The sequence below is a fragment of the Heterodontus francisci genome, chromosome 2 (genome assembly GCF_036365525.1).
Source record: "Heterodontus francisci isolate sHetFra1 chromosome 2, sHetFra1.hap1, whole genome shotgun sequence".
NCBI lineage: Eukaryota > Metazoa > Chordata > Chondrichthyes > Heterodontiformes > Heterodontidae > Heterodontus > Heterodontus francisci.
This window is the reverse complement of record NC_090372.1, coordinates 158063813-158086481: the sequence shown is the minus strand read 5'-3', so window position 1 is coordinate 158086481 and position 22669 is coordinate 158063813. Positions and strand designations below refer to the sequence as shown.

The following is a 22669-nucleotide window of genomic DNA, read 5'->3' as shown; positions in this document are numbered from 1 at the left end:
CTTTGAGCAGCAATATGATGCAACATCTCAGGGGCTAATTTAATGCAAATAGAGATAGCAAATTGGTCACCTGTTTTTACCTCTCCCAAATTTTATTTCCAGGTGAGGTGTATCATGGGAGGCTGATCTAATATCCCCCCATTTACACTATCAGCAAAAGTTTAAATGATCCCTTTTGTGTTTTGCAGATAAGGAAGTTTAGCAAATAGCTTAATTATTGCAAACTGAGCCAAAGTGTGACTTTATACATGTTGGGGTTGGGGGGGGGGGGCAATCTTCCCAGGAAAGGGGAGGCAGGTGTGGATGCATGCAGAGGAGTTAGTTCTCTTAGAAGTGTCAACTAGTTGGGATCACATCATACCACCCTCTTCCGGGTTTCACCCAGGTGGGTTTAGTGAGTGGGCGGGAAAGTGGAGTTGAATCCTAAGATAACCATGATTGTTTTGAATGGCAGAGCAGGCTCGATGGGCCATATAGTCTACTCCTGCTCCTATTTCTTGTGTTCTTGTGAAGGCAAATGGGGAAACCCTGGGCAGCTGTCAGGTAAGGTATTTAAATATTTTAATAGGCAATTAGGTACTGCCTTAACCCACAATTCTGGCTTTAACAGCCAAGCCTGACCTGTCAGCAGTTTACCAGGGTGGACGAGGTGAGTGCTCAGTGGCCAGTGTCTCTTTAGTGAAACTGACAGGCTGGGAAGGCTTTGATCAATGAAACTGAAGTGCGCCAGCCATGTCCAGGTGAGAGGCTGCTGCTCACAGCATTTCTTCACAGAGTGCTCGACAGGTGATTGCCAACTTCGTGGAAGGCACTTTCTTTTTATTCTTTCATGGGATGTGAGCATCACTGGCAAGGCCAGCATTTATTGCCCATTTCTAATTGCCCTTGAGAAGGTGGTGGTGAGCTGCCTTCTTGGACCGCTGCAGTCCATGTGGCATAGGTAAACCCACAGATCTGTTAGGGAGGGAGTTCCAGGATTTTGATCCAGTGACAGTAAAGGAACGGTGATATTCTTCCAAGTTAGGATTATGTATGACTTGAAGGGGTAATTGCACAGCGGTGGTGTTCTCATGCATGTTCTGCCTTTGTTCGTCCAAGTGATACAGGCTGTGGGTTTGGAAGGCGCTATTGAAGGAGCCTTAGCGAGTTGCTGCAGTGCATCTTGTAGATGATACGCACTGCTGCCACTGTGCCTCGGTGGTCGAGAGGTGAATGTTTAAAGGTGGTGGATGGGGTGCCAATCAAATGAGTTGCTTTTTCCTCAATGTTGTTGAACTTCTTGAGTGTCATAGAAGCTGCACGCATCCAGGCAAGTGGAGAGTATTCCATCACACTCCTGACTTGTGCTTTGTAGATGGTGGACAGGCTTTGGGGAATCAGGAGGTGAGTTACTCACTGCAGAATTTCCAGCCTCTGACCTGCTCTTGTAGCCACAGTATTTATATGGCTGGTCCAGTTCAGTTTCTTGCCAATGGTAACCTTCAGGATGTTGGTGGTGGGGTATTCATCTATGGTAAGACCATTGAATGTCAAGCGACAATGGTTAAATTCTCTCTTGTTGGAAATGATAATTGATTGGCACTTGTGTGGTGTGAATATAATTTGCCACTTATCAGCCCAAGGCTAAATATTTTCCAGGTATTACTACAAGCAGGCCTGAATCGCTTTGTTATCTGAGGAGTTGCGAATGGAACTGACACGTGCCATGTAGACGGTGGATAGGCTTCGGGGAGTCAGGTAGTGAGTTACTCGCCGCAGAATTCCCAGCTTCAGACCTCCTCTTGTAGCCATAGTATTTATATGGCTGGTCCAATTAAGTTTCTGGTCAATCATAGCCCCCAGGATGCTGATGATGGAGGATTCAGATGGATCATCCTCTTGGCACTTCTGGCTGAAGATGATTGCAGATGCTTCAGCCTTGTTTTTTTGCACAAATGGCTCTGCCATCATTGAGGACGGCTTGTGTGGGTAGCAGAGAGGACAACATTTGTGGAGGGTGACTGTGAGGCATGTGTGCAAGAGGGTCATAGGGTGAGGGTGAGTGTGAGTGTTGGCTGTTCAGCTGGCGGTGTGAGGTGCCTGCAGAGAGAGAGGAATCACTGCAAGGTATGTTGTTCTGGGGAGTGCTATGCAGGAGAATGCTGGGAAAGTCAGAATGTGGGGCTTGGCACCTGAATTTGCTATGCTACTCACCTTTCCCACCCTCCCAAGGGCCTGGATTCTCTTGGCACACTGTCTCCAGTTGGAGGGACCACACTTGTGCTGTTCACTTCCATCCATGCCTTCTTGGTTAAAGAGGTTGTCTTCTTCCTCCCCTCCTTGGGAAATATTACCTCACTGAAGCCTCTCAGATCCCACAGCCGAACCTGCAGGTGAAAGACCTGAGGAGCAGCCTTCCCAGGTCTCCTCTCCGTGCCTGTGTTTGCTGTAGCCTCAAAAATCTATATCCTGTTGAGCCGTTGTGACCATGTTGTGGTCCCTTTAATTAGAAATCCTTCCATTGCCAGATTCAGTGCTTCATTCCACCTACCCGTCCTCCCTGATTGATCGGGGAACCTTGAGGCAGGACGTTAATGCTGTGGGTCAATTAAAGAGCCTTGACAAAGCAGGCTACTTAATCAAACAGGTTCCTGATCCGCTAATGGTTCTGCTGTTTCAGCAGGGATGCTGATATTTGTGGTTTTATGCCCTTTCAGCTGTTGTTTTTGTGGAATAATATGATGATTCAGTGATACACTATCACATCAGCAACCTTATGCAACTTGAGTTGCCAGAGATGCAAAAAGTCTGCAATTTCTTATTGCTGTGCTCTTCTTATGCTGAAAACCACATATTTCCAAATGAAATTGCTGCATTCTGTTTTATAACAGTCTCTGATTGTATCATTTTCATTCTGGAATGACTTGATTCCAGAATATGAAGAAAAACAACCATACTTGTACATTCCATGCTTGCCTCATTGTCTATCGCCACAGATTGAAGATTGTGTGACATGTTTTCACAAATCATCCCCGCCTTTCCGTAAAACTACCTCTGAAAGAACAACGTATGAAAAAAAAGAATCAGCACAACATTTAATATCGCATTTTTGTGTTGCTTTTCATTTTGAAAATGTCTTTTGTATATTTTGTAAGGGCCCTATTCTCTAACTGAGGCGGTATTACAGCATTGTAAAAGGTTAGAATAGAAAAAGGAGGAAGTATTAAACTGCTCTGTTTTACTTAACACTGAGTCACAGTCTGACAGGCACACAGCAATCTAAAACTATTCTCACAGGCCCATAGTCTTGTATTTTCTTCTACTTCAAATATTAATCCAGTTTCCCCTTAAAGTTGTGCACTTCCTGGGGCAAAACATTCCATGCTCCAAAAGTCCTCTACCTAAAGAATTTTCTCCTAAGCTTTCCTATCCCTCTCCTCATGATAATTTTAAATCGATAATCACTTGTCACTAACTCTTGAACCACAGAGAAAGCGTTCTCCCACTTTTCTGTCATAACTTTGGCAGAAGAGCTGCGGAAATCCTAGAAAAATGGTGTAAATGGCATTTACACCATTTTTCTGGTGTTTTTGAGTTTTCAAACAAAATTAGGCCAAAGGAGTGGTAGAACCCAATGTAAATTCTCCTCTATTAAAACTTGACATCATTTTGAAAATCTCCTTTTAGCTTGCACTGCCCCAGTGGAAATACTCTTAGTTGGGGAGAATTTCTGCATTGGGTTCTCCAATCTCCAGCTGTAACTTTGATAGAAGATCGACAGAAACCCCAGAGAAATAACGTAAGCAGCTATTTATGTCTTTTCTACGGCAAGAGATTGGGACAAACTTTGACAATCAGTACCAAAGAATGGCTCCCTGGTCCAGCAGGCAGTAAGTCCAGTTAGCTGGAGGTTTGTTGCTTCTGAAGAACCCAAAGACCCTCATCTGACTCCCTTCTTCTCAACTCTTGTTTGATTTTGGCTATAAAAAAAGTTGGGGTTCAATGCAAGTTGGATGTTCCACCACAGAATGGAAGGTGTTAAACAACATACATTAAGGTATTTGATCAAAAAGTAGCTCAATTACACCATATATTCAGATGCATAAATTATCTTTGCATGTATAACCTGACAGAGAGTAAACAAATTAAACAGAAATTAAAATGTCACGTATATCTATTTATCACAGTTCTTTTTAGTTTCACTGTGGCACAGCATACTTATTACTATTATCAGATGAACTGACCTAAAATCTGTTTCTAGCTCCTTCTCACAAAATATAATCTAAGAAAAATAGGTTATTAATAGCTGAGATTTCTCAAACATGTTATTCCAACAGCACAACTGTCTTCAGCATCCTTCATTATGCTGACTATTAAGAAGAACTTGCATTTATGTAGCGATTCTCATGAACTCAGGGCATCTCAAAGTACTTTACAGCCTATTAAGTAATTTTTGAAGTGGAGTCACTGTTGTAATGTAGAAAATGTGTGTTATTTCTCTCTTTTTCCATTTTTGGACATTGCATTATTTCAGGTCATCCTCCAGGATTCACTGTTTCACTTATTGTGTACAGAATATCTAGGCAGCATTTTTGTATCATTATGATCCTTTTCAAGCTTTATTCATGCTTTTCCTCTCATGTATTCTTCTTTCACCTTCTAATTAAGACCATTTTTATTTTAGTATGGATTTAAAACAGATTGTTCAAGATCTAGAAATGTCTCGATTGTTCAAGAATGTTAAGGAGCTGTTCCTAACATTTGTGTAGTTTGGTATATCTCCCAGTGTTAAAATAGAAATCTACATTGCCTGAACAATTGAAGAGGGGCCTGATTTCCAGATCCACACATAACGGACTGAATTTTATGCAGTCGGCGGGGGTCCTGATGCCGGGCCGAAAAGGTCAATCAGAGGATCTCTGATTGGACCAGGAGCAGCCATGCAAGTAAGTGGGGGCAGGTTCACCGGGGTCAGTCAGGCAAGCCCTGGGGAGGGGGTTGTGGGGTGAGGGGGAAACCACAGATTTCCCATGGAAGAAGACCCTCCCTCACCAACCCACACAGAGGCCATCTGGTTTTACTAGGTGGCCTCAGCACTTGGCAGGGGACTCCCGCCACCGGTAAAATGCCAGCAGCAGCAGGAAGAGGCCCTTAAGTGCCCATTAATTGGCCACTACAGGGCCTCAAGTGGCCTCTGGGCAGGAAGGCCATCCTCGATCTTCCCCACCCCGAACTAAATTCAATGGCATTGGGAAGGCGACGGGTACTCCATCCCCCACCCCAACCCCCCTCGCAATTTTATGGACCCCACTACACTGCCAGTTCCTAGAGGGCTCAAAGTTCAGCCCAACCAGTTTGCTGTTCAATTTCTTATTGGGTTAGAGGGGAGCGGAAACAGCCCAAGACGGAATCCAATACTTATCACATTGAAGGAAACTGATGTTTCTACGCATCTCGGAAACACAATAAAACAGAAAAGCAACACGTAATTTCTTGTAAACCGAATATGGGCAGAATTATGAAATTGAAATCAGTAAAATCCCAATAAGATACAACTTCACAATTCCCACAGATTTGAAAAGTTTAAAGAATGACTAAACAAGGCATATCTATATCAAGAAGATGCACTATGGGAATTTGAAGGCTTTTGAGTACACTACAATCTACCAAGTATTCAATTATTGAAAGACCTGAAGATTTGAAACATTACCTCAATGACTGTAAATCCTCTCGATATCAGACAACCAAAAAATGTAATCACAAGAAAAATACAAACGTTTCATAGATTTATTGGTAAATGCAGCATATAGTAAAATTGCACCGACTAATTAAACACAGTTAGAATCACATCTAAAGAGCAAACAGAACTGATCCAACATAATTGTTTGGGTGATCATGTAGGTAGATATTTGTGAAGAATCCTATGGTACAGGGATACATATTCTTAAATACTGCACAGGTTATGCTATGCAATTCAATGTCTTTACCTTGTGGAAATATATCTGCTAATGATGTCAAAGACATGGCAAAAAAGTGTATGTCATATTGATTAGTACCATCAATCTCAGAGCTATGAGATTATCCATGTATGCAATATAATTTGAGGACAGTAACTAGAACACTGTAACCCAAAACAAATCAAGAGAGATTTACTGATTGAAACAAAAAAGTAAAGAACTGAACTCATGCAGGAAAATAAAACTATTATTCTGTTTTAATGTTTCTCAGTTTCAATACTTATTTCTGTCACTATTACAAAACTGTAAAATATCCCAATTTGAAATGATAGTGAGGATCTTAACCAATTCTTAATCAATATATGTAGATCAGTTGATTATGGAGGTTATAGATTTATATAGCACAGAAGGAGGCCATTCAGCTCACTGTGCCTGTGCCAGCTCTTTGATAGAGCTATCCAATTAGTCCACTCTCCTGTTCTTTTCCTAATAAACGTGCAGTTTTTATCCATTTCCCTTTCGAAAATTACTATTGAAGCTTTTTCCATCACCCCTTCAGATTCCACTTCATAACAACTCGCTACATTAAAAAAAAATTAACCTCCTGTCTAGTTCTTTTGCCAATTACCTTAAATCTGTGTCCTCTGGTTACTGACCTTCTGGCCAGTGGAAACAGTTTCTCCCTATTTACTCTATCAGTGTCCCATTGTGATTTTATCATTCTCAACTCCAATTAGCTGCTCTCAGTTTTGTTCTTAATAATAATTAGTATAGAACAGAATTGTTGCTAGTAACATACAATATGGGTAGAAAATCCACTGAACCCAACATTTCTGATAACAAGATTTATCCTGATCTATCCCTAGGATTGAAAACATAGATATCTATTATTCGCAATGGTGAAGACTGATGCAAAATATCTGTTCAATTCATCTGCCATCTCCTTATTATCCATTATTAATTCCCCAGACTCACTTTCTATAGGACCAATGCTCACTTGTTAACTTTTCTTTTTAAAATATCTATAGAAACTCTTACTATCTGTCTTTATATTTCTAGATAGCTTTATCTTGTACTCTAATTTTACCTTCCTTATCAATCTTTTAGTCATTCTCGGCTGGTTTTTATATTCTGTCCAATCATCTGACCTGCCTCCCATCTGTGTGCAATTATAGGCTTTTTCTTTAAGTTTGATACTATCATTAACTGTTTTATTTAACCAAGGATGGGGGGGATCCACCCTTGGAATTTTTCTTTCTCGTTGAAATGTATCTATTCTGTATATTCTGAAATATCCCCTTAAATGTCTGCCACTGCATCTCTATTGACCTATCCCTTAACCTGATTTGCCCTGCTTTCATGCCCTCAGAATTGCCCTTATTTAAGTTTAAAATACCAGTCTTGGATACACTCTTCTCTCCCTCAAACTGACTGTAAAATTCAATCATATTATGATCGCTGCTACCTAGGGATGCCTTAACTATGAGGTCATTAATTAATCCTATCTCGTTGCACAATACCAGGTCTAATATAGCCTGCTCTCTGGTTGGCTCCAGAATGTACTACCACTACATTCCTTTTTTCTCCCTCCACTTGAATGGCTTCCTGTATCATGGTGCCATGGTCAAGTTGCTCATCCACCCTGCAGCCCCCACTCTCATCCAAGCAAGCTGAAAGAACCTCAAACCAGTTTGGCAATCACAAAGGTTGAGGCTCCTGCACTCCTGCCCTCTGGGTCCCCTTACCTGCCTCAGCTGCAGCCACACAGTCCTGTCCCTGACCAAATCAGAAGACCCTATCCTAAGGGATATGACCGCCTCCTGGTACAAAATGTCCAGGTAACTTCTCCCCTCCCTGATGTGTCGCAGTGTCTGCAGGTTGGACTCCATGCTAATCATTTCTCATTACTTGGAATTGGCACTATGGACTAGAAATCTGATTTACATGGTAGCGCATTCCATTGTAATCAATGGAATTAAATATCAAATATAATGGTTCACATAGTGCAATATAAATAGCTGGATATATTTGGGGGGGGGGGGCAAAAATTCAGCCTGAAGAGTCTGCAAAGGGCAATAGTTAGGTTAAGTGAGTGGGCAAGAACGTGACAGATGAATACAGTGTGGGGAGATATGCACTTATTCACTTTGGGAGGAAAAATGAAAAAAAGTATATCTTGAATGGTGAGAGACTGGGAATTGCTTGCATTCAGAGGCACCTGGATATCCCTGTACAAATATCACTGGAAGTTAACATGCAGGGACAGCAAACAATTTGGAAGGCAACTGGTATGTTAGCTTTTGTTAGAAAGGGATTGGAGTATAACAGTAAGGAAGTCTTGCTGCAATTGTACAGGGCTTTGGCAAGACCACTCCTGGAGTACTGTGTACAGTTTTGGTCTCCATACCCAAGGAAGACTACACTTGCCTTAAAAGGGGGTGCAACAAAGATTCACCAGATTGATTCCTGGGATGAGAGGGTTGTCCTACAAGGAGAGATTGAGAAGAAAGGGCCTATACTCTCTGGAGTTTCAAAGAATGAAAGTTGATCTTATTGAAACACAAGATTATGAGAGGGCTTAACAGGATTAATGCGGAAAGGCTGTTTCCCTTAGCATTGGAGGAAATAGTTTCAAGATAAGCAGTCGACCAGTTAAAACAGATGTGAGGAGAAATTTTTCTCACTCGGAGGCTTGTGAACCTTTGGAATTCTCTACTCGAGAGGTCTATGGCTGCTCAGTTGTTGAGTATAGTCAAGGCTGAGAGCGATACATTTTTGGACTGTAAGGGAATCAAGACAATGGCGTTGCAGTCAGTCATGATCATATTGAATGACAGAGCAGTCACAAGGAGTCATATGGCCTAATCCTGTTCCTATTTCATATGTTCTTATGTTAAATTGCATCTATGCACCTTGTTAAGTTTTCTTCCATGCAAATGAGAACATGATGCACTGGGATAGCCTCAGGAACCATTTTGTTAGCTGGAAGCAGCAAATTTCTTCTATTTTGCCCATGATTTTGTTTGCATTGTACAAGGCAAATACGTTATGGTGCAGCTGGGCCAGGATCTCCAATGCTGAAGTTCCTGTTGACCTGTCTCATTTGGGACATGGCATCTCCCTGGAAGTTGGTAGCCCAAGTGAGTTGAGACATTGGCACCAGAAGGGTGAAGGACAAGACCCACCAGTGAGGTATAGACCACTGAACCTGAACCCCTCCCCCCCCACCCCAAAAGAAGGGGTATTTTAAAAAATAAGTTTTCTGATGGACACTATGTCATGATGCAGTTGGGAGGAAAGCCTGGCAACCTCACCTCCACAGCTGACACAAGATTTTCCAGCTGCATAGGGCTGACAACCTTGTAAGATGTGTCCATAGTAGTATTCATAAATACTGGTGATGTCAGCACTGGAGGGTCACTGCCAGGATCGTTTTTTGAGGAATTTTAAGGCTTATGTTTTTAAATCATAGAATCATAGAATGTTTACAGTGCAGCAAGAGGCCATTCAGCCCACTGAGTCTGTACTGGCCCTCCAACTCCAGCCCTTTCCACATAGACCTGCAATTTTTTTTCTTCAGGTGCTTATTCAATTCTCTTTTGGAAGCCACGATTGACTGTGCCTCCATCATCCTCTCAGGCAGTGCATTCCAGATCCTAACTACTCACTGCATAAAAAAGTTTTTCCTCATGTCACCTTTGGTTCTTTTGCCATTCACCTTAAAGCGGTGTCCTTTGAGTCGCGACCCTTCTGCCAATGCCAATAGTTTCTCTCCATCCACTCAGAGGCCCAATCAGAGGGTCTGCTGCGATGTCAGGCTGCAAGCCCCACCAGGAGAAATGGGCGCTGCTGAGGCATGCAGGTAAGCACGAGGGCATCCTCGGCTGCCTGCATGGAAGTGATCAATTAAGGCCCGAAGCAGGTAGAGCACCTTTGCAGGCCTATTCTCGGACAGGACTGTGGCCTTTCATCCCCGCAGCCCTGTCATTGGGGCATGGAGTCTCCAGCTCCAATGGCCCCCTGGCCTGCTGCCGGGAGATTGCCACAATTGATTTGGCAGCCTCCGCACACTGCGGGGAGCTGCTCAGATATCAATAAAATACAGGTGCCATTATAAAATGTCCCCTGCCCGAATTGGCTGCCAGCATCCATGGAGTGGGTAGCCAACCCAGTTCACAGCCGACTGTGCTTCCCCAGAACCTGGCTAGTTACAAAGGTGTTTGTAATTGAATGAGGCCTGAAGGAATCTGTCAGCACTAGAAAAGAACCAGAAAATGCTTTCATAAAGTCGCAACTTTGTTACTGTAAAACTTACTTGGATTAAAAATCAGGTATATGATAGTATTGACTTCATACTTGTTTTGAGTGAATCTTTAGTAGAGGATGTAGTGCCAACTTTGATGAATGAGCCTCAAGTACTGTCAGTGAGCGTGTAGAAAAGCAGCTGTGCATTCTTGAAATTGCAAACAATGCATAATATGTGCTCACAAAATAACTTCTATTAACTTCAAACAACTGGTGGATAAGCTAACCTCAGAGCGGGAAGGAGCTGGAGCAACCTGAAAGCTGATGCCATACCCACAAGCAGGGAAAGGGCACACAGTAAAATCAAACACAGATGGCGCATTTACCACAATCATCAGTCTTTTCTGGTAGCTTACATAGGGAAATACATTGGCCCAGATACTACAGTTGTAATGACTGTAAAACTGTCAGCGTTTGCTGTCATTACTTCTCTGAAATTGACAGCAACTTCTGGCATCCACACATGTGCAGTTAAACATGGAGATCAATATTTGCTCTCAGTGATTCCCTGCTCCTCCATCGAGTGTGCTGTTAAAGGACTTGCAGATGAAAATTATCTAGAAATTACTGATTTGACATGTACATCCACTTTTTGTGCTATTTGTCTCACTGCAAAAACCCTTGAAAAAGTTACACCTTTTCGTATGAGGTGTAACTGGGTTTGTAAATAGCATACTAAGTCATATTTACTGATGAACAACCTCTCTGGCCCAGAAAATCTATTTATATATTTGTAGAATGTCAAATTTTTCCATTATAATAAAAAATTCCAAAGATTTTTAAAAACTATATTTAAGTTTGTTCATGATATTTCAGCTTCTACCTTAATCCCATGTGTATATCCTAATCTTTATTTGTGTAATACGATTAAAAAGTGAAGGATAATCAGTACTTTTTACTTTCTGGTTTGCTGTCTGTGAGAATTCTTCAACATGATTGGCTGCTTAGCCTGTTTGATGACATCACTGTTGCTAAATGCCTGGAGATTCCCTATTGTTGATGCCAGAATTAAACTAAAATCAGGAAAAGTGACATCTACACCACAGAGATCGCTAGACCTTTGCGGGCAGCTTTCTTTGAGGTCAACTGTGAGCACCATCACTTCGCTGCTGACCTTGAAATCTGGCCCATATCCATTTCTTCCACACTCATTAGACAACACAATATTGTTCCTATGTGAGTGAATAAAAGGGATTAAAAAGTATATGTGAGAACTGTTTTCTTATTTTTCCCTATTTATTTTGTGTTGATCAATGCGAGGGTTGAAAACCCTCTTCCATTTTGTACTCAGCTATATTGCCAAACACTCCCAGTTCAGCTATAGTACAAAACTGATGATATTTAATTTTTGCCTACAAGGTAAACCGAATGATATAGGATCATTCTCTCATGATACACCTCTTTAGATTTTGTAGTGGTTCCCATTCAATACTCAAAACACTCAGCCTCAGCTGGACAAAATTTTAAAGAGCAATTCCCACTGCACTAATGTGGCATTTTCTATATTCTCACCAATAAGAGCTGTCAGAGTTTGATTGTTTGCTGGTGCTGAATCAAGATCCACACTCCCTATACACAACACAAGATGTACTTTCAAGGCCCCAGCACAAATCCAGATAGACAGTAAATCACAGCAGGTGCTATTGGCATGAAATGCTCAAAGTGTTTGACTGCTTACTGAACAAATAGACTGTGTAGTTAAAAGTTCTTACATTGAAATTGAAGGTTGCAGTTATGGAAACTTTAAATAACAGTTGATAAGATAAAAATTACTGAGAATGATATTCTTATACAAACACAACACTTTAGAATCAAATTCTTCACTATCTGAACGGAGGTGCTAATCAATTTGTTCAAAATATGTTATTGCCTTTGGGTTGTCAACTGTAATTTGTACCCTTACATTTCACATACATACTTAGGCTCTAAATTTGTCTACTTTGTTGTATTGGTTATTTTTATTAATGCTTATTGTCAGTAGTCTCCACACATTGAAAGGGTCACAGTATGATACCTATGTTGCCAAAGCTGGAAAAAGGTTAACTGTGCAATAAACCGCCAGCAGAAATTAAAATTTAATAAGATGGCCATGACGCTTGTTCACCTGAAATTGCTTAAAGAAGTACCAGCAACTGATTCCCCACCCCCAACAAATTATGTGCAATCAACATGACTGCAATTAAAATATTTTCAGTACTAAGGTAATAATCTGTGGGGTGCAAATTAAGTGTGACATTCTTCTGTTTAATTAATACCTTCTTCACAGAAACCTCCCTTTAACACAAGCTGCCTTCTGTTGAATGCAAAAACCTAAATGTCTACTTAAGTGAACAAACTTCCACTTACCTGTTTGTGAGCATGGTCATAGGAATTTATGTGATTGTCAAACTCCTGATGTTTGTGGTACTGCTTGTCGCATAATTCACAGTAGAAGTTGGCTTTCAGGTCCTCAAGAGCCTTTGCTATGGCCTTCTCCTTTCCAGCATAATCCTGCAGGGATAAAATTAGTGTCTTATAATATTGTTTTCAACCAAGGTGTTAGTGGACAGAAACAATGTATACCTAAGCAAAATGTGGTTGCTGTGGCAACTGTTCTCAAGTGCACTCAACTGGGGGGAAAAAATCAATTAAGAAACTGGTGTCTATCATCATCTTTCACCTCTGGAGAGTCTTTCAATGAAGCTAATAGAGGTGGCTAAACTGATCTACTGTAGATGATCTCAGGTGAGAATAAAACCTGTCAATCATTGTAAAGTGGGATAACAGTACAATATCCCATAATGCAATATTTTCTAGTTATGTCTTCGTACACAGCAAACAGGAAGCTGTTAGATATGCATTTTAGTTCCCTGCCTGAGAAAGAGCCAGTGGTTTAAGGATAGAGGAGGCAAAGATTTCCTTTAGAGAAACAAATGAACCATAAGCACAGCTGCATCTAAGAGTTTTTAGTCGGGGTAAAATAGTTGCTCGTAAATGGTGTCTCCTATTCCTCTCCCACTGCTCCATTATTTCTAAAAATTTAAAATAAACAGCCTCAGCAGCTCAGATTAAGTATGTTTTTATTCCTGGGAGCTTTGATTGATTGTAACAAATGCAATCAGTAATGTCTTTTTTGTCATTTCTTTCCCCTCAGTTGCTTTGTTTCATTTTTGTTGTACCTAGGGATTCGTGCTAAGATGTCTTTTGTTTTCTATTTATATAAATGTTTTAGATGTGAGCACAGATCAATATTATTTAAGTTTGGCAAATACCATCAAATATTGGGGCATGGCAGATTTTAGGGGGACGTAGATAGATGAGCAGATTCGGCAAGTAGGTGCATAGAGAAATGTGAAGTAACACATATTGGGGAAAAAAGAACAGTGAATTGAAGGATAGATGAACCTAAAGCAATACTAAGGTTTGTTAATCCAGCTGTGGAGTGAGCATTCTTATGGAAAGTTGCTGAAAAACAATAAAGGAAATCTTTTACCAACGAGGCACTCAATAAACTGGTAGCTTTTGCTAACCAAACGTAAGGTGGGGTAGGGCAGTATCAAATATGAAAAGGAAAAGCTGAGTATGACAATATGCCACTAAAAGGCAATGTGATTTCAGCTACTTGTTACAGCTACCTGGGGATCTAGAAGACATTGCATGACTTAAAAAAGAGCGTATCTGTAAGGCATGAATATTACTGTGCATCAGCATTGCAAGACATATATGGAAATAAAATAGCAATAATTATAAGCTCAGAAGTTCCAGTCCTTATTGGGACAGAAATCAGTTGATCAGGGATCAGTGGAGCAAAAGGTTGGGGTGGAACTCATTTTTGCTGGGTTCTGCCCATTTGGGGAGGCAGTGGCATAGTGGTGATGGCACTGGACTAGTAATCCAGAGCCCAGGCTAATGCTCTGGGGAAATGGGTTCAAATCCCACCAAAGCGGATGGTGAAATTTGAATTCAATTCATAAAATCTGGAATTAAAAAGCTAGTCCAATGGTGGCCATGAAACCATTGTCGATTGCTGTAGAAACTCATCTGATTCACTAATGTCCTTTTGGAGAAGGAAATCTGCCATCCTTACCTGGTCTGGCCTACATGTGACTCTAGGCCCACAGCAATGTGGTTAACTCTTAACTGCCCTCTGAAATGGCCTAGCAAGCCACTCAGTTCGAGGGCACTTAGGGATGGGCAACAAAGGGTTAATAAAATAGTAATAAAAAGAGCAAAGGTAAATTATGAAAGAAAGCTAGCGCAAAATATAAAGACAGATAGCAAAAGCCTCTATAAGTATATAAAAGGTAAGAGAGTAGCTAAAGTGAATGTTGGTCCTTTGGAGGATGAGACTGGGGAGTTAATAGAGGGGAACACAGAAATGGCGGAGACACTAAATCAGTATTTTGCCTCAGTTTTCATGGTGGAGAACACTAGTACCATTCCAATAGTAACAGGAAATGCAGAGATTATAGAAAGAGAGGAACTTAGAAAAATCATCACCACTAGGGAAAAAGTACTGAGCAAACTATTGGGATTGAAGGCAGACAAGTCCCCAGGGCCTGATGGCCTACATCCTAGGGTCTTAAAGGAAGTGGCAGCGGAGATAGTGGATCCATTGTTTACAATATTCCAAAATTCCCTGGATGCGGGAAAGGTTATAGTGAATTGGAAAAAAGCTAATATAATGCCCTTATTCAAAAAGGGAGAGAGGCAGAAAGTAGGAAACTACAGACCAGTTAGTTTGACATCTGTCGTTGGGAAATTGTTAGAATCCATTATTAAGGAAGTAATAAAAGGACATTTAGAAAGTCAAAACGCAATCCATCAGAGTCAGCATGGTTTTATGAAGGTAAATCGTGTTTGACTAATTTGCTAGAGTTCTTCGAAGCTGTAACAAGCAAAGTGGATAATGGGGATCCTGTAGATGTAGTACATCTGGACTTCCAGAAGGCATTTGATAAGGTGCCACACAAAAGTTTAATACACAAGGTAAGATCACATGCGGTTAGGGGCAATTTATTAGCTTGGATAGAGGATTGGCTAACCAACAGGAAACAGAGTCGGGATAAATGGGTCTTTTTCTGGTTGGCAAGATGTAACCAGTGGGGTGCCACAGGGTTCGGTCCTTGGGCCCCAACTATTTACAATATATATAAATGACTTGGATGCAGGGATAGAAGGTACTATAGCCAAATTTGCAGATGCCACTAAAATAGGTGGGATAGTAAGTTGCTATAAAGAAATAAGAAATTTACAAATGGATATGTATAGGTTAGGTGAATGGGCCAAAATTTGGCAGATGGAGTTTAACGTGGATAAGTGTGAGGTTATCCACTTTGGTCATAAAAATAGAAAGGCAAATTATCTAAATGGAGAGAAACTTCAGAATGCTTCGGTGCAGAGGGATCTGGGTGTCCTCGTGCATGAATTGCAGGTACAGCAGGTAATAAGGAAGGCAAGTGGAATTTTGGCATTTATTGCTAAACGAATAGAATATAAAAGTAGGGAAATGTTGCTGCAACTGTACAAGGCATTAGTGAGACCACACCTGGAGTATTGCGTACAGTTTTGGTCCTCTTACTTGAGGAGGGATGTAGTTGCATTGGAGGCAGTTCAGAGGAGGTTCACTAGATTGATTCCAGGGATAAGGGGTTTGTCTTATGAAGAGAGATTGAGCAGTTTAGGCCTTTACTCTCTAAAGTTTAGAAGAATGAGAGGAGATCTAATTGAGGTACATAAGATGATTAAGGGAATTGACAAAGTAGACATAGAGAGGGTGTTTCCTCTTGTGGGGCAATCTAGAATGAGAGGTCATAGTTTTAGGAGAAGGGGTAGCAGATTTAAAACAGAGATGAGGAGAAATTACTTCTCTCAAAGGGTTGTGAGTCTGTGGAATTCACTACCCCAGAATGCGGTGGATGCCGGGACATTGAGTGAACTTGAGGAGGAGATAGACAGATTTTTAATTAGTAAAGGGTTGAAGGGTTATGGAGAACGTGCAGGAAAGTGGAGTTGAGGCTGAGTTGAGATCAGCCATGATCATATTGAATGGCGGAGCAGGCTCGAGGGGCTGAATTGCCTTCTCCTGCTCCTAGTTCTTACGACCTTATGACTTTATAATGCTGGCCTAGCCAGCGATGCCCACATCCCACAAACAAATTTTCAAAAACTCAGTCCCATGACAGCTTCTGATGGTGGAAGAGTGGGCACTTCTTCCCATTCTCTCCATTCTAACATCATTTTGGAAATGTGTCTGAAAGAATCCCAAAAAACCCACCTATTACAGCACTTGTATGACCTGTGGTAAGCTTATCTGCATGAATCCAAATGCAAGATTAAGTTCTGTTTGAATTGGTAGTCCATTAATGAAGCAGTAGCTGCAGAGTTATTTTGCATTCTTTGAATCTTTGACCAAGCTAGCATATGGACACTCCTTACTGAGCAACAAGGAGTTCCAAGTTCTGCCCTGTCACACTGTCAGTGGTGCAACTGTGCTACCAGAATTTCTAGCCTATGTACAGAATATGCTGCATTGACAGAGAAATGTAAACTAGGCTGTCTATTGTAAATGAAAAAATCTTGGGGCGGCACAGTGGCGCAGTGGTTAGCACTGCAGCCTCACAGCTCCAGGGACCCGGGTTCGATTCCGGGTACTGCCTGTGTGGAGTTTGCAAGTTCTCCCTGTGTCTGCGTGGGTTTTCTCCGGGTGCTCCGGTTTCCTCCCACAAGCCAAAAGACTTGCAGGTTGATAGGTAAATTGGCCATTATAAATTGTCACTAGTATAGGTAGGTGGTAGGGAAATATAGGGGCAGGTGGGGATGTTTGGTAGGAATATGGGATTAGTGTAGGATTAGTATAAATGGGTGGTTGATGTTCGGCACAGACTCGGTGGGCCGAAGGGCCTGTTTCAGTGCTGTATCTCTAATCTAATCTAATCTAATCTAAAATCGCATGCTTCAATTCTATTGTTAAATACTGGCAGAGCACAGAGTAGCACAGAGGGTGAAGCCTATGGATATGGGATTGGATGGGTTTGCAGAACTGGTGGTACATATCCTATTAATCATACATTTTATAACATACAAGATATGTTTTATCAACATATCTATACATACAAAAGAAAAAGAATCGTGAAGAAAAACAGAAGTAATACATTTTGGAATAAATGGTTAAGATTTTAAATGGAGTAGAAGGGCAAAGAAGCCTTATTGTGCTAATATGTAGGTAATTAATGATTACAGTGCAAGTAAATAATGCCACAAACAGACAAGTAGAATCCTTATTTTTGTCATGATGGCATTGCATAGAAAAGTGAAAAGACAATATTGTACTTGTACAAGCTTTTCGTTAGGATGCAGTAGTGTGAGGTTTTAGGCACTCCATTAGAAGGATATAAAAGCAATGCAAAAGATGCACAAAGATTCACCAGAATGTTAGCAGAGAGAAGGGATTAAAGTTATGAAGACAGAGTTCAGAAGTTCAGGGGGTGAAATTGGTCTTCGCCAGCAACGTGAAACAGATTATAGTGAATCGGCAGCTCGTGAAACACTGTGGTCGATTTGACAGCAATGGAAAAGCAAATTAGGCAAAGTGAAGACCAATTTCACCTACAGGATTTTTTTCATTTGAGTTGAGGACTTATGAAGGGTTTCAAGATAATGAAGGGTCTTAATATTTTTGCAGTTTTGTGTTCTTGTTATTTTGACAGTCATATCAATGGTCACTGTCATGTTTGAGTTTCAACTCTGCATGCTTTGAAGGGTATCTCTCCAAATCTTGAGATGTAGGTAAGGTTAGGACAATGAAACAGAAAGCCTTGTCTATTCATTTTTTATAGCTATTGGTCTTATTCCATCCCTTCACATGACCCCTCTCATCTTTAATAGAGCATCACGCCATAAGACTTAATTTTAGGTTTAAAAAATATTAATTTACAAACATACAAATGAGGAGCAGGAGTAGGCCACTCGGCCCCTCTAGCCTGTTCCGCCATTCAATAAGTTCATGGCTAAACTGATTACTCCACATTACCACCTACCCCCAATAACCTTTCACCCCTTGCTTATCAAGAATCTGTCAACCTTTGCCTTAAACATATTCAAAGGCTCTGCTTCCACTGCCTTTTGAGAGAGAAAGTTCCAAAGACTCACGAATCTCAGAGAAAAAAGTTCGCCTCATCTCTGTCATAAATGGGCAACCCCTTATTTTTAAACAGTGACCCCGGTTCTAGATTCTCCCACAAGGGGAAACAGCCTGTCCACATCCACCCTGTCAAGACCCCTCAGGATCTTATATGTTTCAATCAAGTCGCCTCCTACTCTTCTAAATTCCAACGGATACAAGCCTAGCCTGTCCAATCTTTCCTCATAAGATAGCCCACCCATTCCAGGTATCAGTCTACTAAACCGTCCCTGAACTGCTTTCAACACATTTACATCCTTCCTTAAATAAGGAAACCAATACTGTACACAGTACTCCAGATGTGGTCTCACCAATGCCCTGTATAGCTGAAGCAAAACCTCCCTACTTTTGTATTCAATTCCCCTCGCGATAATCGATAACATTCTATTAGCTTTCCTAATTACGTGCTGTACCTGCATACTGACCTTTTGCAATTCATGCATTAGGACACCCAGATCCCTCTGCATCTCGGAGCTCTGCACTCTCTCACCATTTAGATAATCTGCTTCTTCGTTATTTTTCCTGCCAAAACGGACAACTTCACATTTTTCCACATTTTACTCCATCTGCCAGATTTTTGCCCACTCACTTAACATATCTACATCCCTTTGTAGCCTCCTTATGTCCTCTTCACAACCTACTTTCCTACCTATCTTTGTGTCATCAGCAAATTTAGCAACTATACCTTCAGTCCCTTCATCTAAGTCATTTATATAAATTGTAAAAAGTTGAGGTCCCAGCACAGATGCCTGAGGCACACCACTCGTTACATCTTGCCAACCAGAAAATGACCCATTTATGCCTACTCTTCATTTCCGGTTAGCTATCCAATCTTCTATCCATGCCAATATGTTACCCCCTACACCATGAGCTTTTATTTTTTGCAATAACCTTTGATGCAGCACCTTATCACATGCCTTATGGAAATCTAAGTACAATATAACTACCGGTTCCCCTTCATCCACAGCACATGTAACTCCCTCAAAGAACTCCAATAAATTGGTTAAACATGATTTCCCTTTCACAAAACCATGTTGACTCTGCCTGATTACCTTCAATTTTTCTAAGTGCCCTGGTATAATGTCTTTAATAATAGCTTCTAACCTTTTCCCTAAGACAGATGTTAAGCTAACTGGCCTGTAGTTTCCTGCTTTCTGTCTCCCTCCCTTGTTGAATAAAGGAGTTACATTCACTATTTTCCAGTCTAGCAGAACCTTCCCCGAATTTAGGGAATTTTGGAAAATTAAAACGAACGCATCAACTTTCTCACTAGCCACTTCTTTTAACACCCTAGGATGAAGTCTATCAGGACCCGGGGACTTGTCAGCCCGTGGCTCCAACAATTTGTTCAGTACCACTTCCCTGGTGATTGTAATTTTCTTGAGTTCCTCCCTCTCTTCCATTTCCTGACTTACAGCTGATACTGGGATGTTACTTGTATCCTCTATGAAGACCGATGCAAAATACCTGTTCAATTCATCTGCCATCTCTTTATTATCCATTCTTAATTCCCCAGACTCACTTTCTATAGGACCGACATTCACTTTGTTAACTCTTTTTTAAATATCCATAGAAACTCTTACTATCTGTCTTTATATTTCTAGCTAGCTTTCTCTCATACTGTAATTTTACCTTCCTTATCAAACGTTTAGTCAATCTTTGCTGTTTTTATATTTTGTCCAATCTTCTGATCTGCCACCAATCTTTGCATAATTATGGGCTTTTTCTTTAAAATGTATTTCTATTGACTTTTTAAAAATGAACAAATAAATTAAAATTATACAGGAATATATTTACAGCAAAAGGTCTCGTATCTAAATCATTGAGCATACATAATAATAAAATGTTTACAAGGGCAATTTTTGATTAGAACATGAATCTTCCGTAGTGGGCAGGTATCTGGTACACCTGCCCAATGGCATTGGTGTGAGGCCCAAATCATTTTCATGATCTGGACTCATTCCAATAATGGCTTGGATTTTGTAATTGTAATGACGGCAAAACTGTCATTGTTCACTGTCATTACTGCGTAAAACTGACAGCAACTTCTGGCATCTGCACAAGTGCAGCTAAACACAGAAAACTAGAAGTTGCTGTCAGAGATACTCCACTCCTCAACAGGGTGCATTATTGCAGTCAATACCGATGAAATTACCACAGAAATCAACGAATTGGCATGAACCTGGCCTAATGTCCGCTTGTTCCGCATTAAAACAGGAGAGAAATATTTCACCTTATCTGAGGAGATGCAAGGAGCCTGTCTTGCCACCACTTAACATTCATGTATAATTAATGAAGTCAGGGATGCAGCCAGAAGGACATTTATTAATGGAAGAAAGTTACACTGGATGCCCAAGAGACCCAAGTATCTGGCTTTTTCAAATTATTTTCACATTTACACGACTTTTTCCTTTTTTTTTCCACATTCATGTGACGTATGTCCTGGAACTGCTTATAGAGGAAGATTGTGAATATTAAATGGCAGGCACATCACCCAAACACATTGCAACTCATTCACTGACATTCTTTCCTCTTTCTTGCAGGACAAGGTGGCCCATAACAGGAGGGAGCACAGCAGAACCGGCAGGGGACAGGCACGCCTGAATCACCTGACACTTCTGGAGGACACAGTGCTCTGCATCATGGGACCAGCTGTGACAGAAGCCGTTGCATCCGGCATTGCTGAGAACATTCAGGATGACAATATGTTCAAGCCTGAAGCTGCTTCTCAAATCCCACCTCACTTTCATCCTGCTGAAGAGGAAGCTGCAAATGGTGCTACCATGGACCTTTTGCTTTCCACTCCACCACTCTTCCCTCATATCAAGCTCCCCCTTCTGCATTTCTGTTTTCAGACTCCCAAAAACTGCTGCCTGGTCAGCCAGTACAGCCTCACCATGAAGGGCGAGAGTTGCACCAGACCTCTGCTCAAAAAGCAGCGACTCTTGATCTGACACTCGCAGCCACCAGCTCAGATATTGGCTTCGCACACTCCGCAGGGGTGGGCAAACTCTTTGGCCTGAGGGCCACATCTGCGTATGGAAATTGTACTGCGGGCCATAAATGCTCAAGAAGCGAACAATTCATGTTCAAACAGAGACAACACAATTTTGTTTTAAAATCAGCACTGTGTTCAAATAATACTGTTAAACAGTACATTGTCAGAAAATTACATTGAGTTGTTTGCTGATTATACCGCACAACTGCATTGCTCCTGTCAGAACACAGAATTGTTACAACACAGCCGGAGGCCATTCGGCCCATCGTGTCTGCACTGGCTCTCCGAAGGAGCAATTTACCTAGTGCCACTCACATGCCTTCTCCCTGTAGCCCTGCATATTCTTCCTTTTCAGATAACAATCCAATTCTCTCTTAAATGCCTCGATTGAACCTGCCTCCACCACACTCTCAGGCAGTGCATTCCAGATCCAAACCACTCGCTGCGTAAAAAAAATGTTCCTCATGTCGCCATTGCTTCTTTTGCCAATTACCTTAAATCTGTTCCCTCTTGTTCTCGATCCTTCCACCAATGGGAACAGTTTTTCCCTATCGACTCTGCCCAGACCCCTTATGATTTTGAATACCTCTATCACATCTTCTTTCAACCTTCTCTTCTCCAAGGAAACAGTCCCAAATTTTATTACAGCTAAAACTTTTTGGCGCACCTCACTATATAGAAGTTTTCCCATTTATTGATATCTTCTTTACATTTAAATCTGCAATTAACTTTGTTGAATCATCAGTAATGCTGCATTCCAGGAGCTATCATCACAAGAAAACTTCCTACCTCCAATAGCCCTGCCTCACATCACAAATTTCCTTAACAATAATAAAGAGAAGTGTGCAAAGACAACAAACAAAAATTCTAGTTTTCAAACGCCTGAAATTATCATTCTAAGGCTTGCTGGCAGCAGGGCCCAGGAGATTACTGATGACTCCTGGGCAATCCAGGAGGGTTGGTTACTCCATAGGTTAACACCAGTTTCCTGCAAACAAAAGGTAATAGACAGCGGCTGCTGCTGAAAATAAACTACACAACATATAATAATAATGATTTGTAAGAGACAGAATAACGTGTGTGAATGAAATCTCTGACGGACTTTTTGTTTAACAGCGACGCTCACATCTTTCTACCCGCATCCACGCTGACGATTCCCGCCCGAATCCACTTCACTCTCTGTCATTCTCCTCAGAATTTAATTTAATAATGAATTTTCTCCTCAGGGAGCATCCAAACTACTATCGTCCTGAAAATTCTGCCAAAATC

The 22669-nt window shown here is 41.1% G+C and overlaps 1 protein-coding gene across 1 annotated transcript in view; it reads right to left on the bottom strand.

Annotated features, from left to right (window-relative positions):
- Nucleotides 1–20363, bottom strand: part of LOC137380838 (G patch domain-containing protein 8) — a 132428-nt gene extending 112065 nt beyond the window's left edge. The window contains exons 1-3 of the mRNA XM_068053253.1: nucleotides 20254–20363; nucleotides 17305–17326; nucleotides 12588–12731 (exon numbers count right to left, since the gene is read on the bottom strand). Coding sequence (XP_067909354.1) covers nucleotides 12588–12731; nucleotides 17305–17326; nucleotides 20254–20363 — 276 coding nt within the window. The remainder of the gene's footprint in view (nucleotides 1–12587; nucleotides 12732–17304; nucleotides 17327–20253) is intronic.
- Between the last annotated feature and the right edge of the window lie 2306 nt (nucleotides 20364–22669).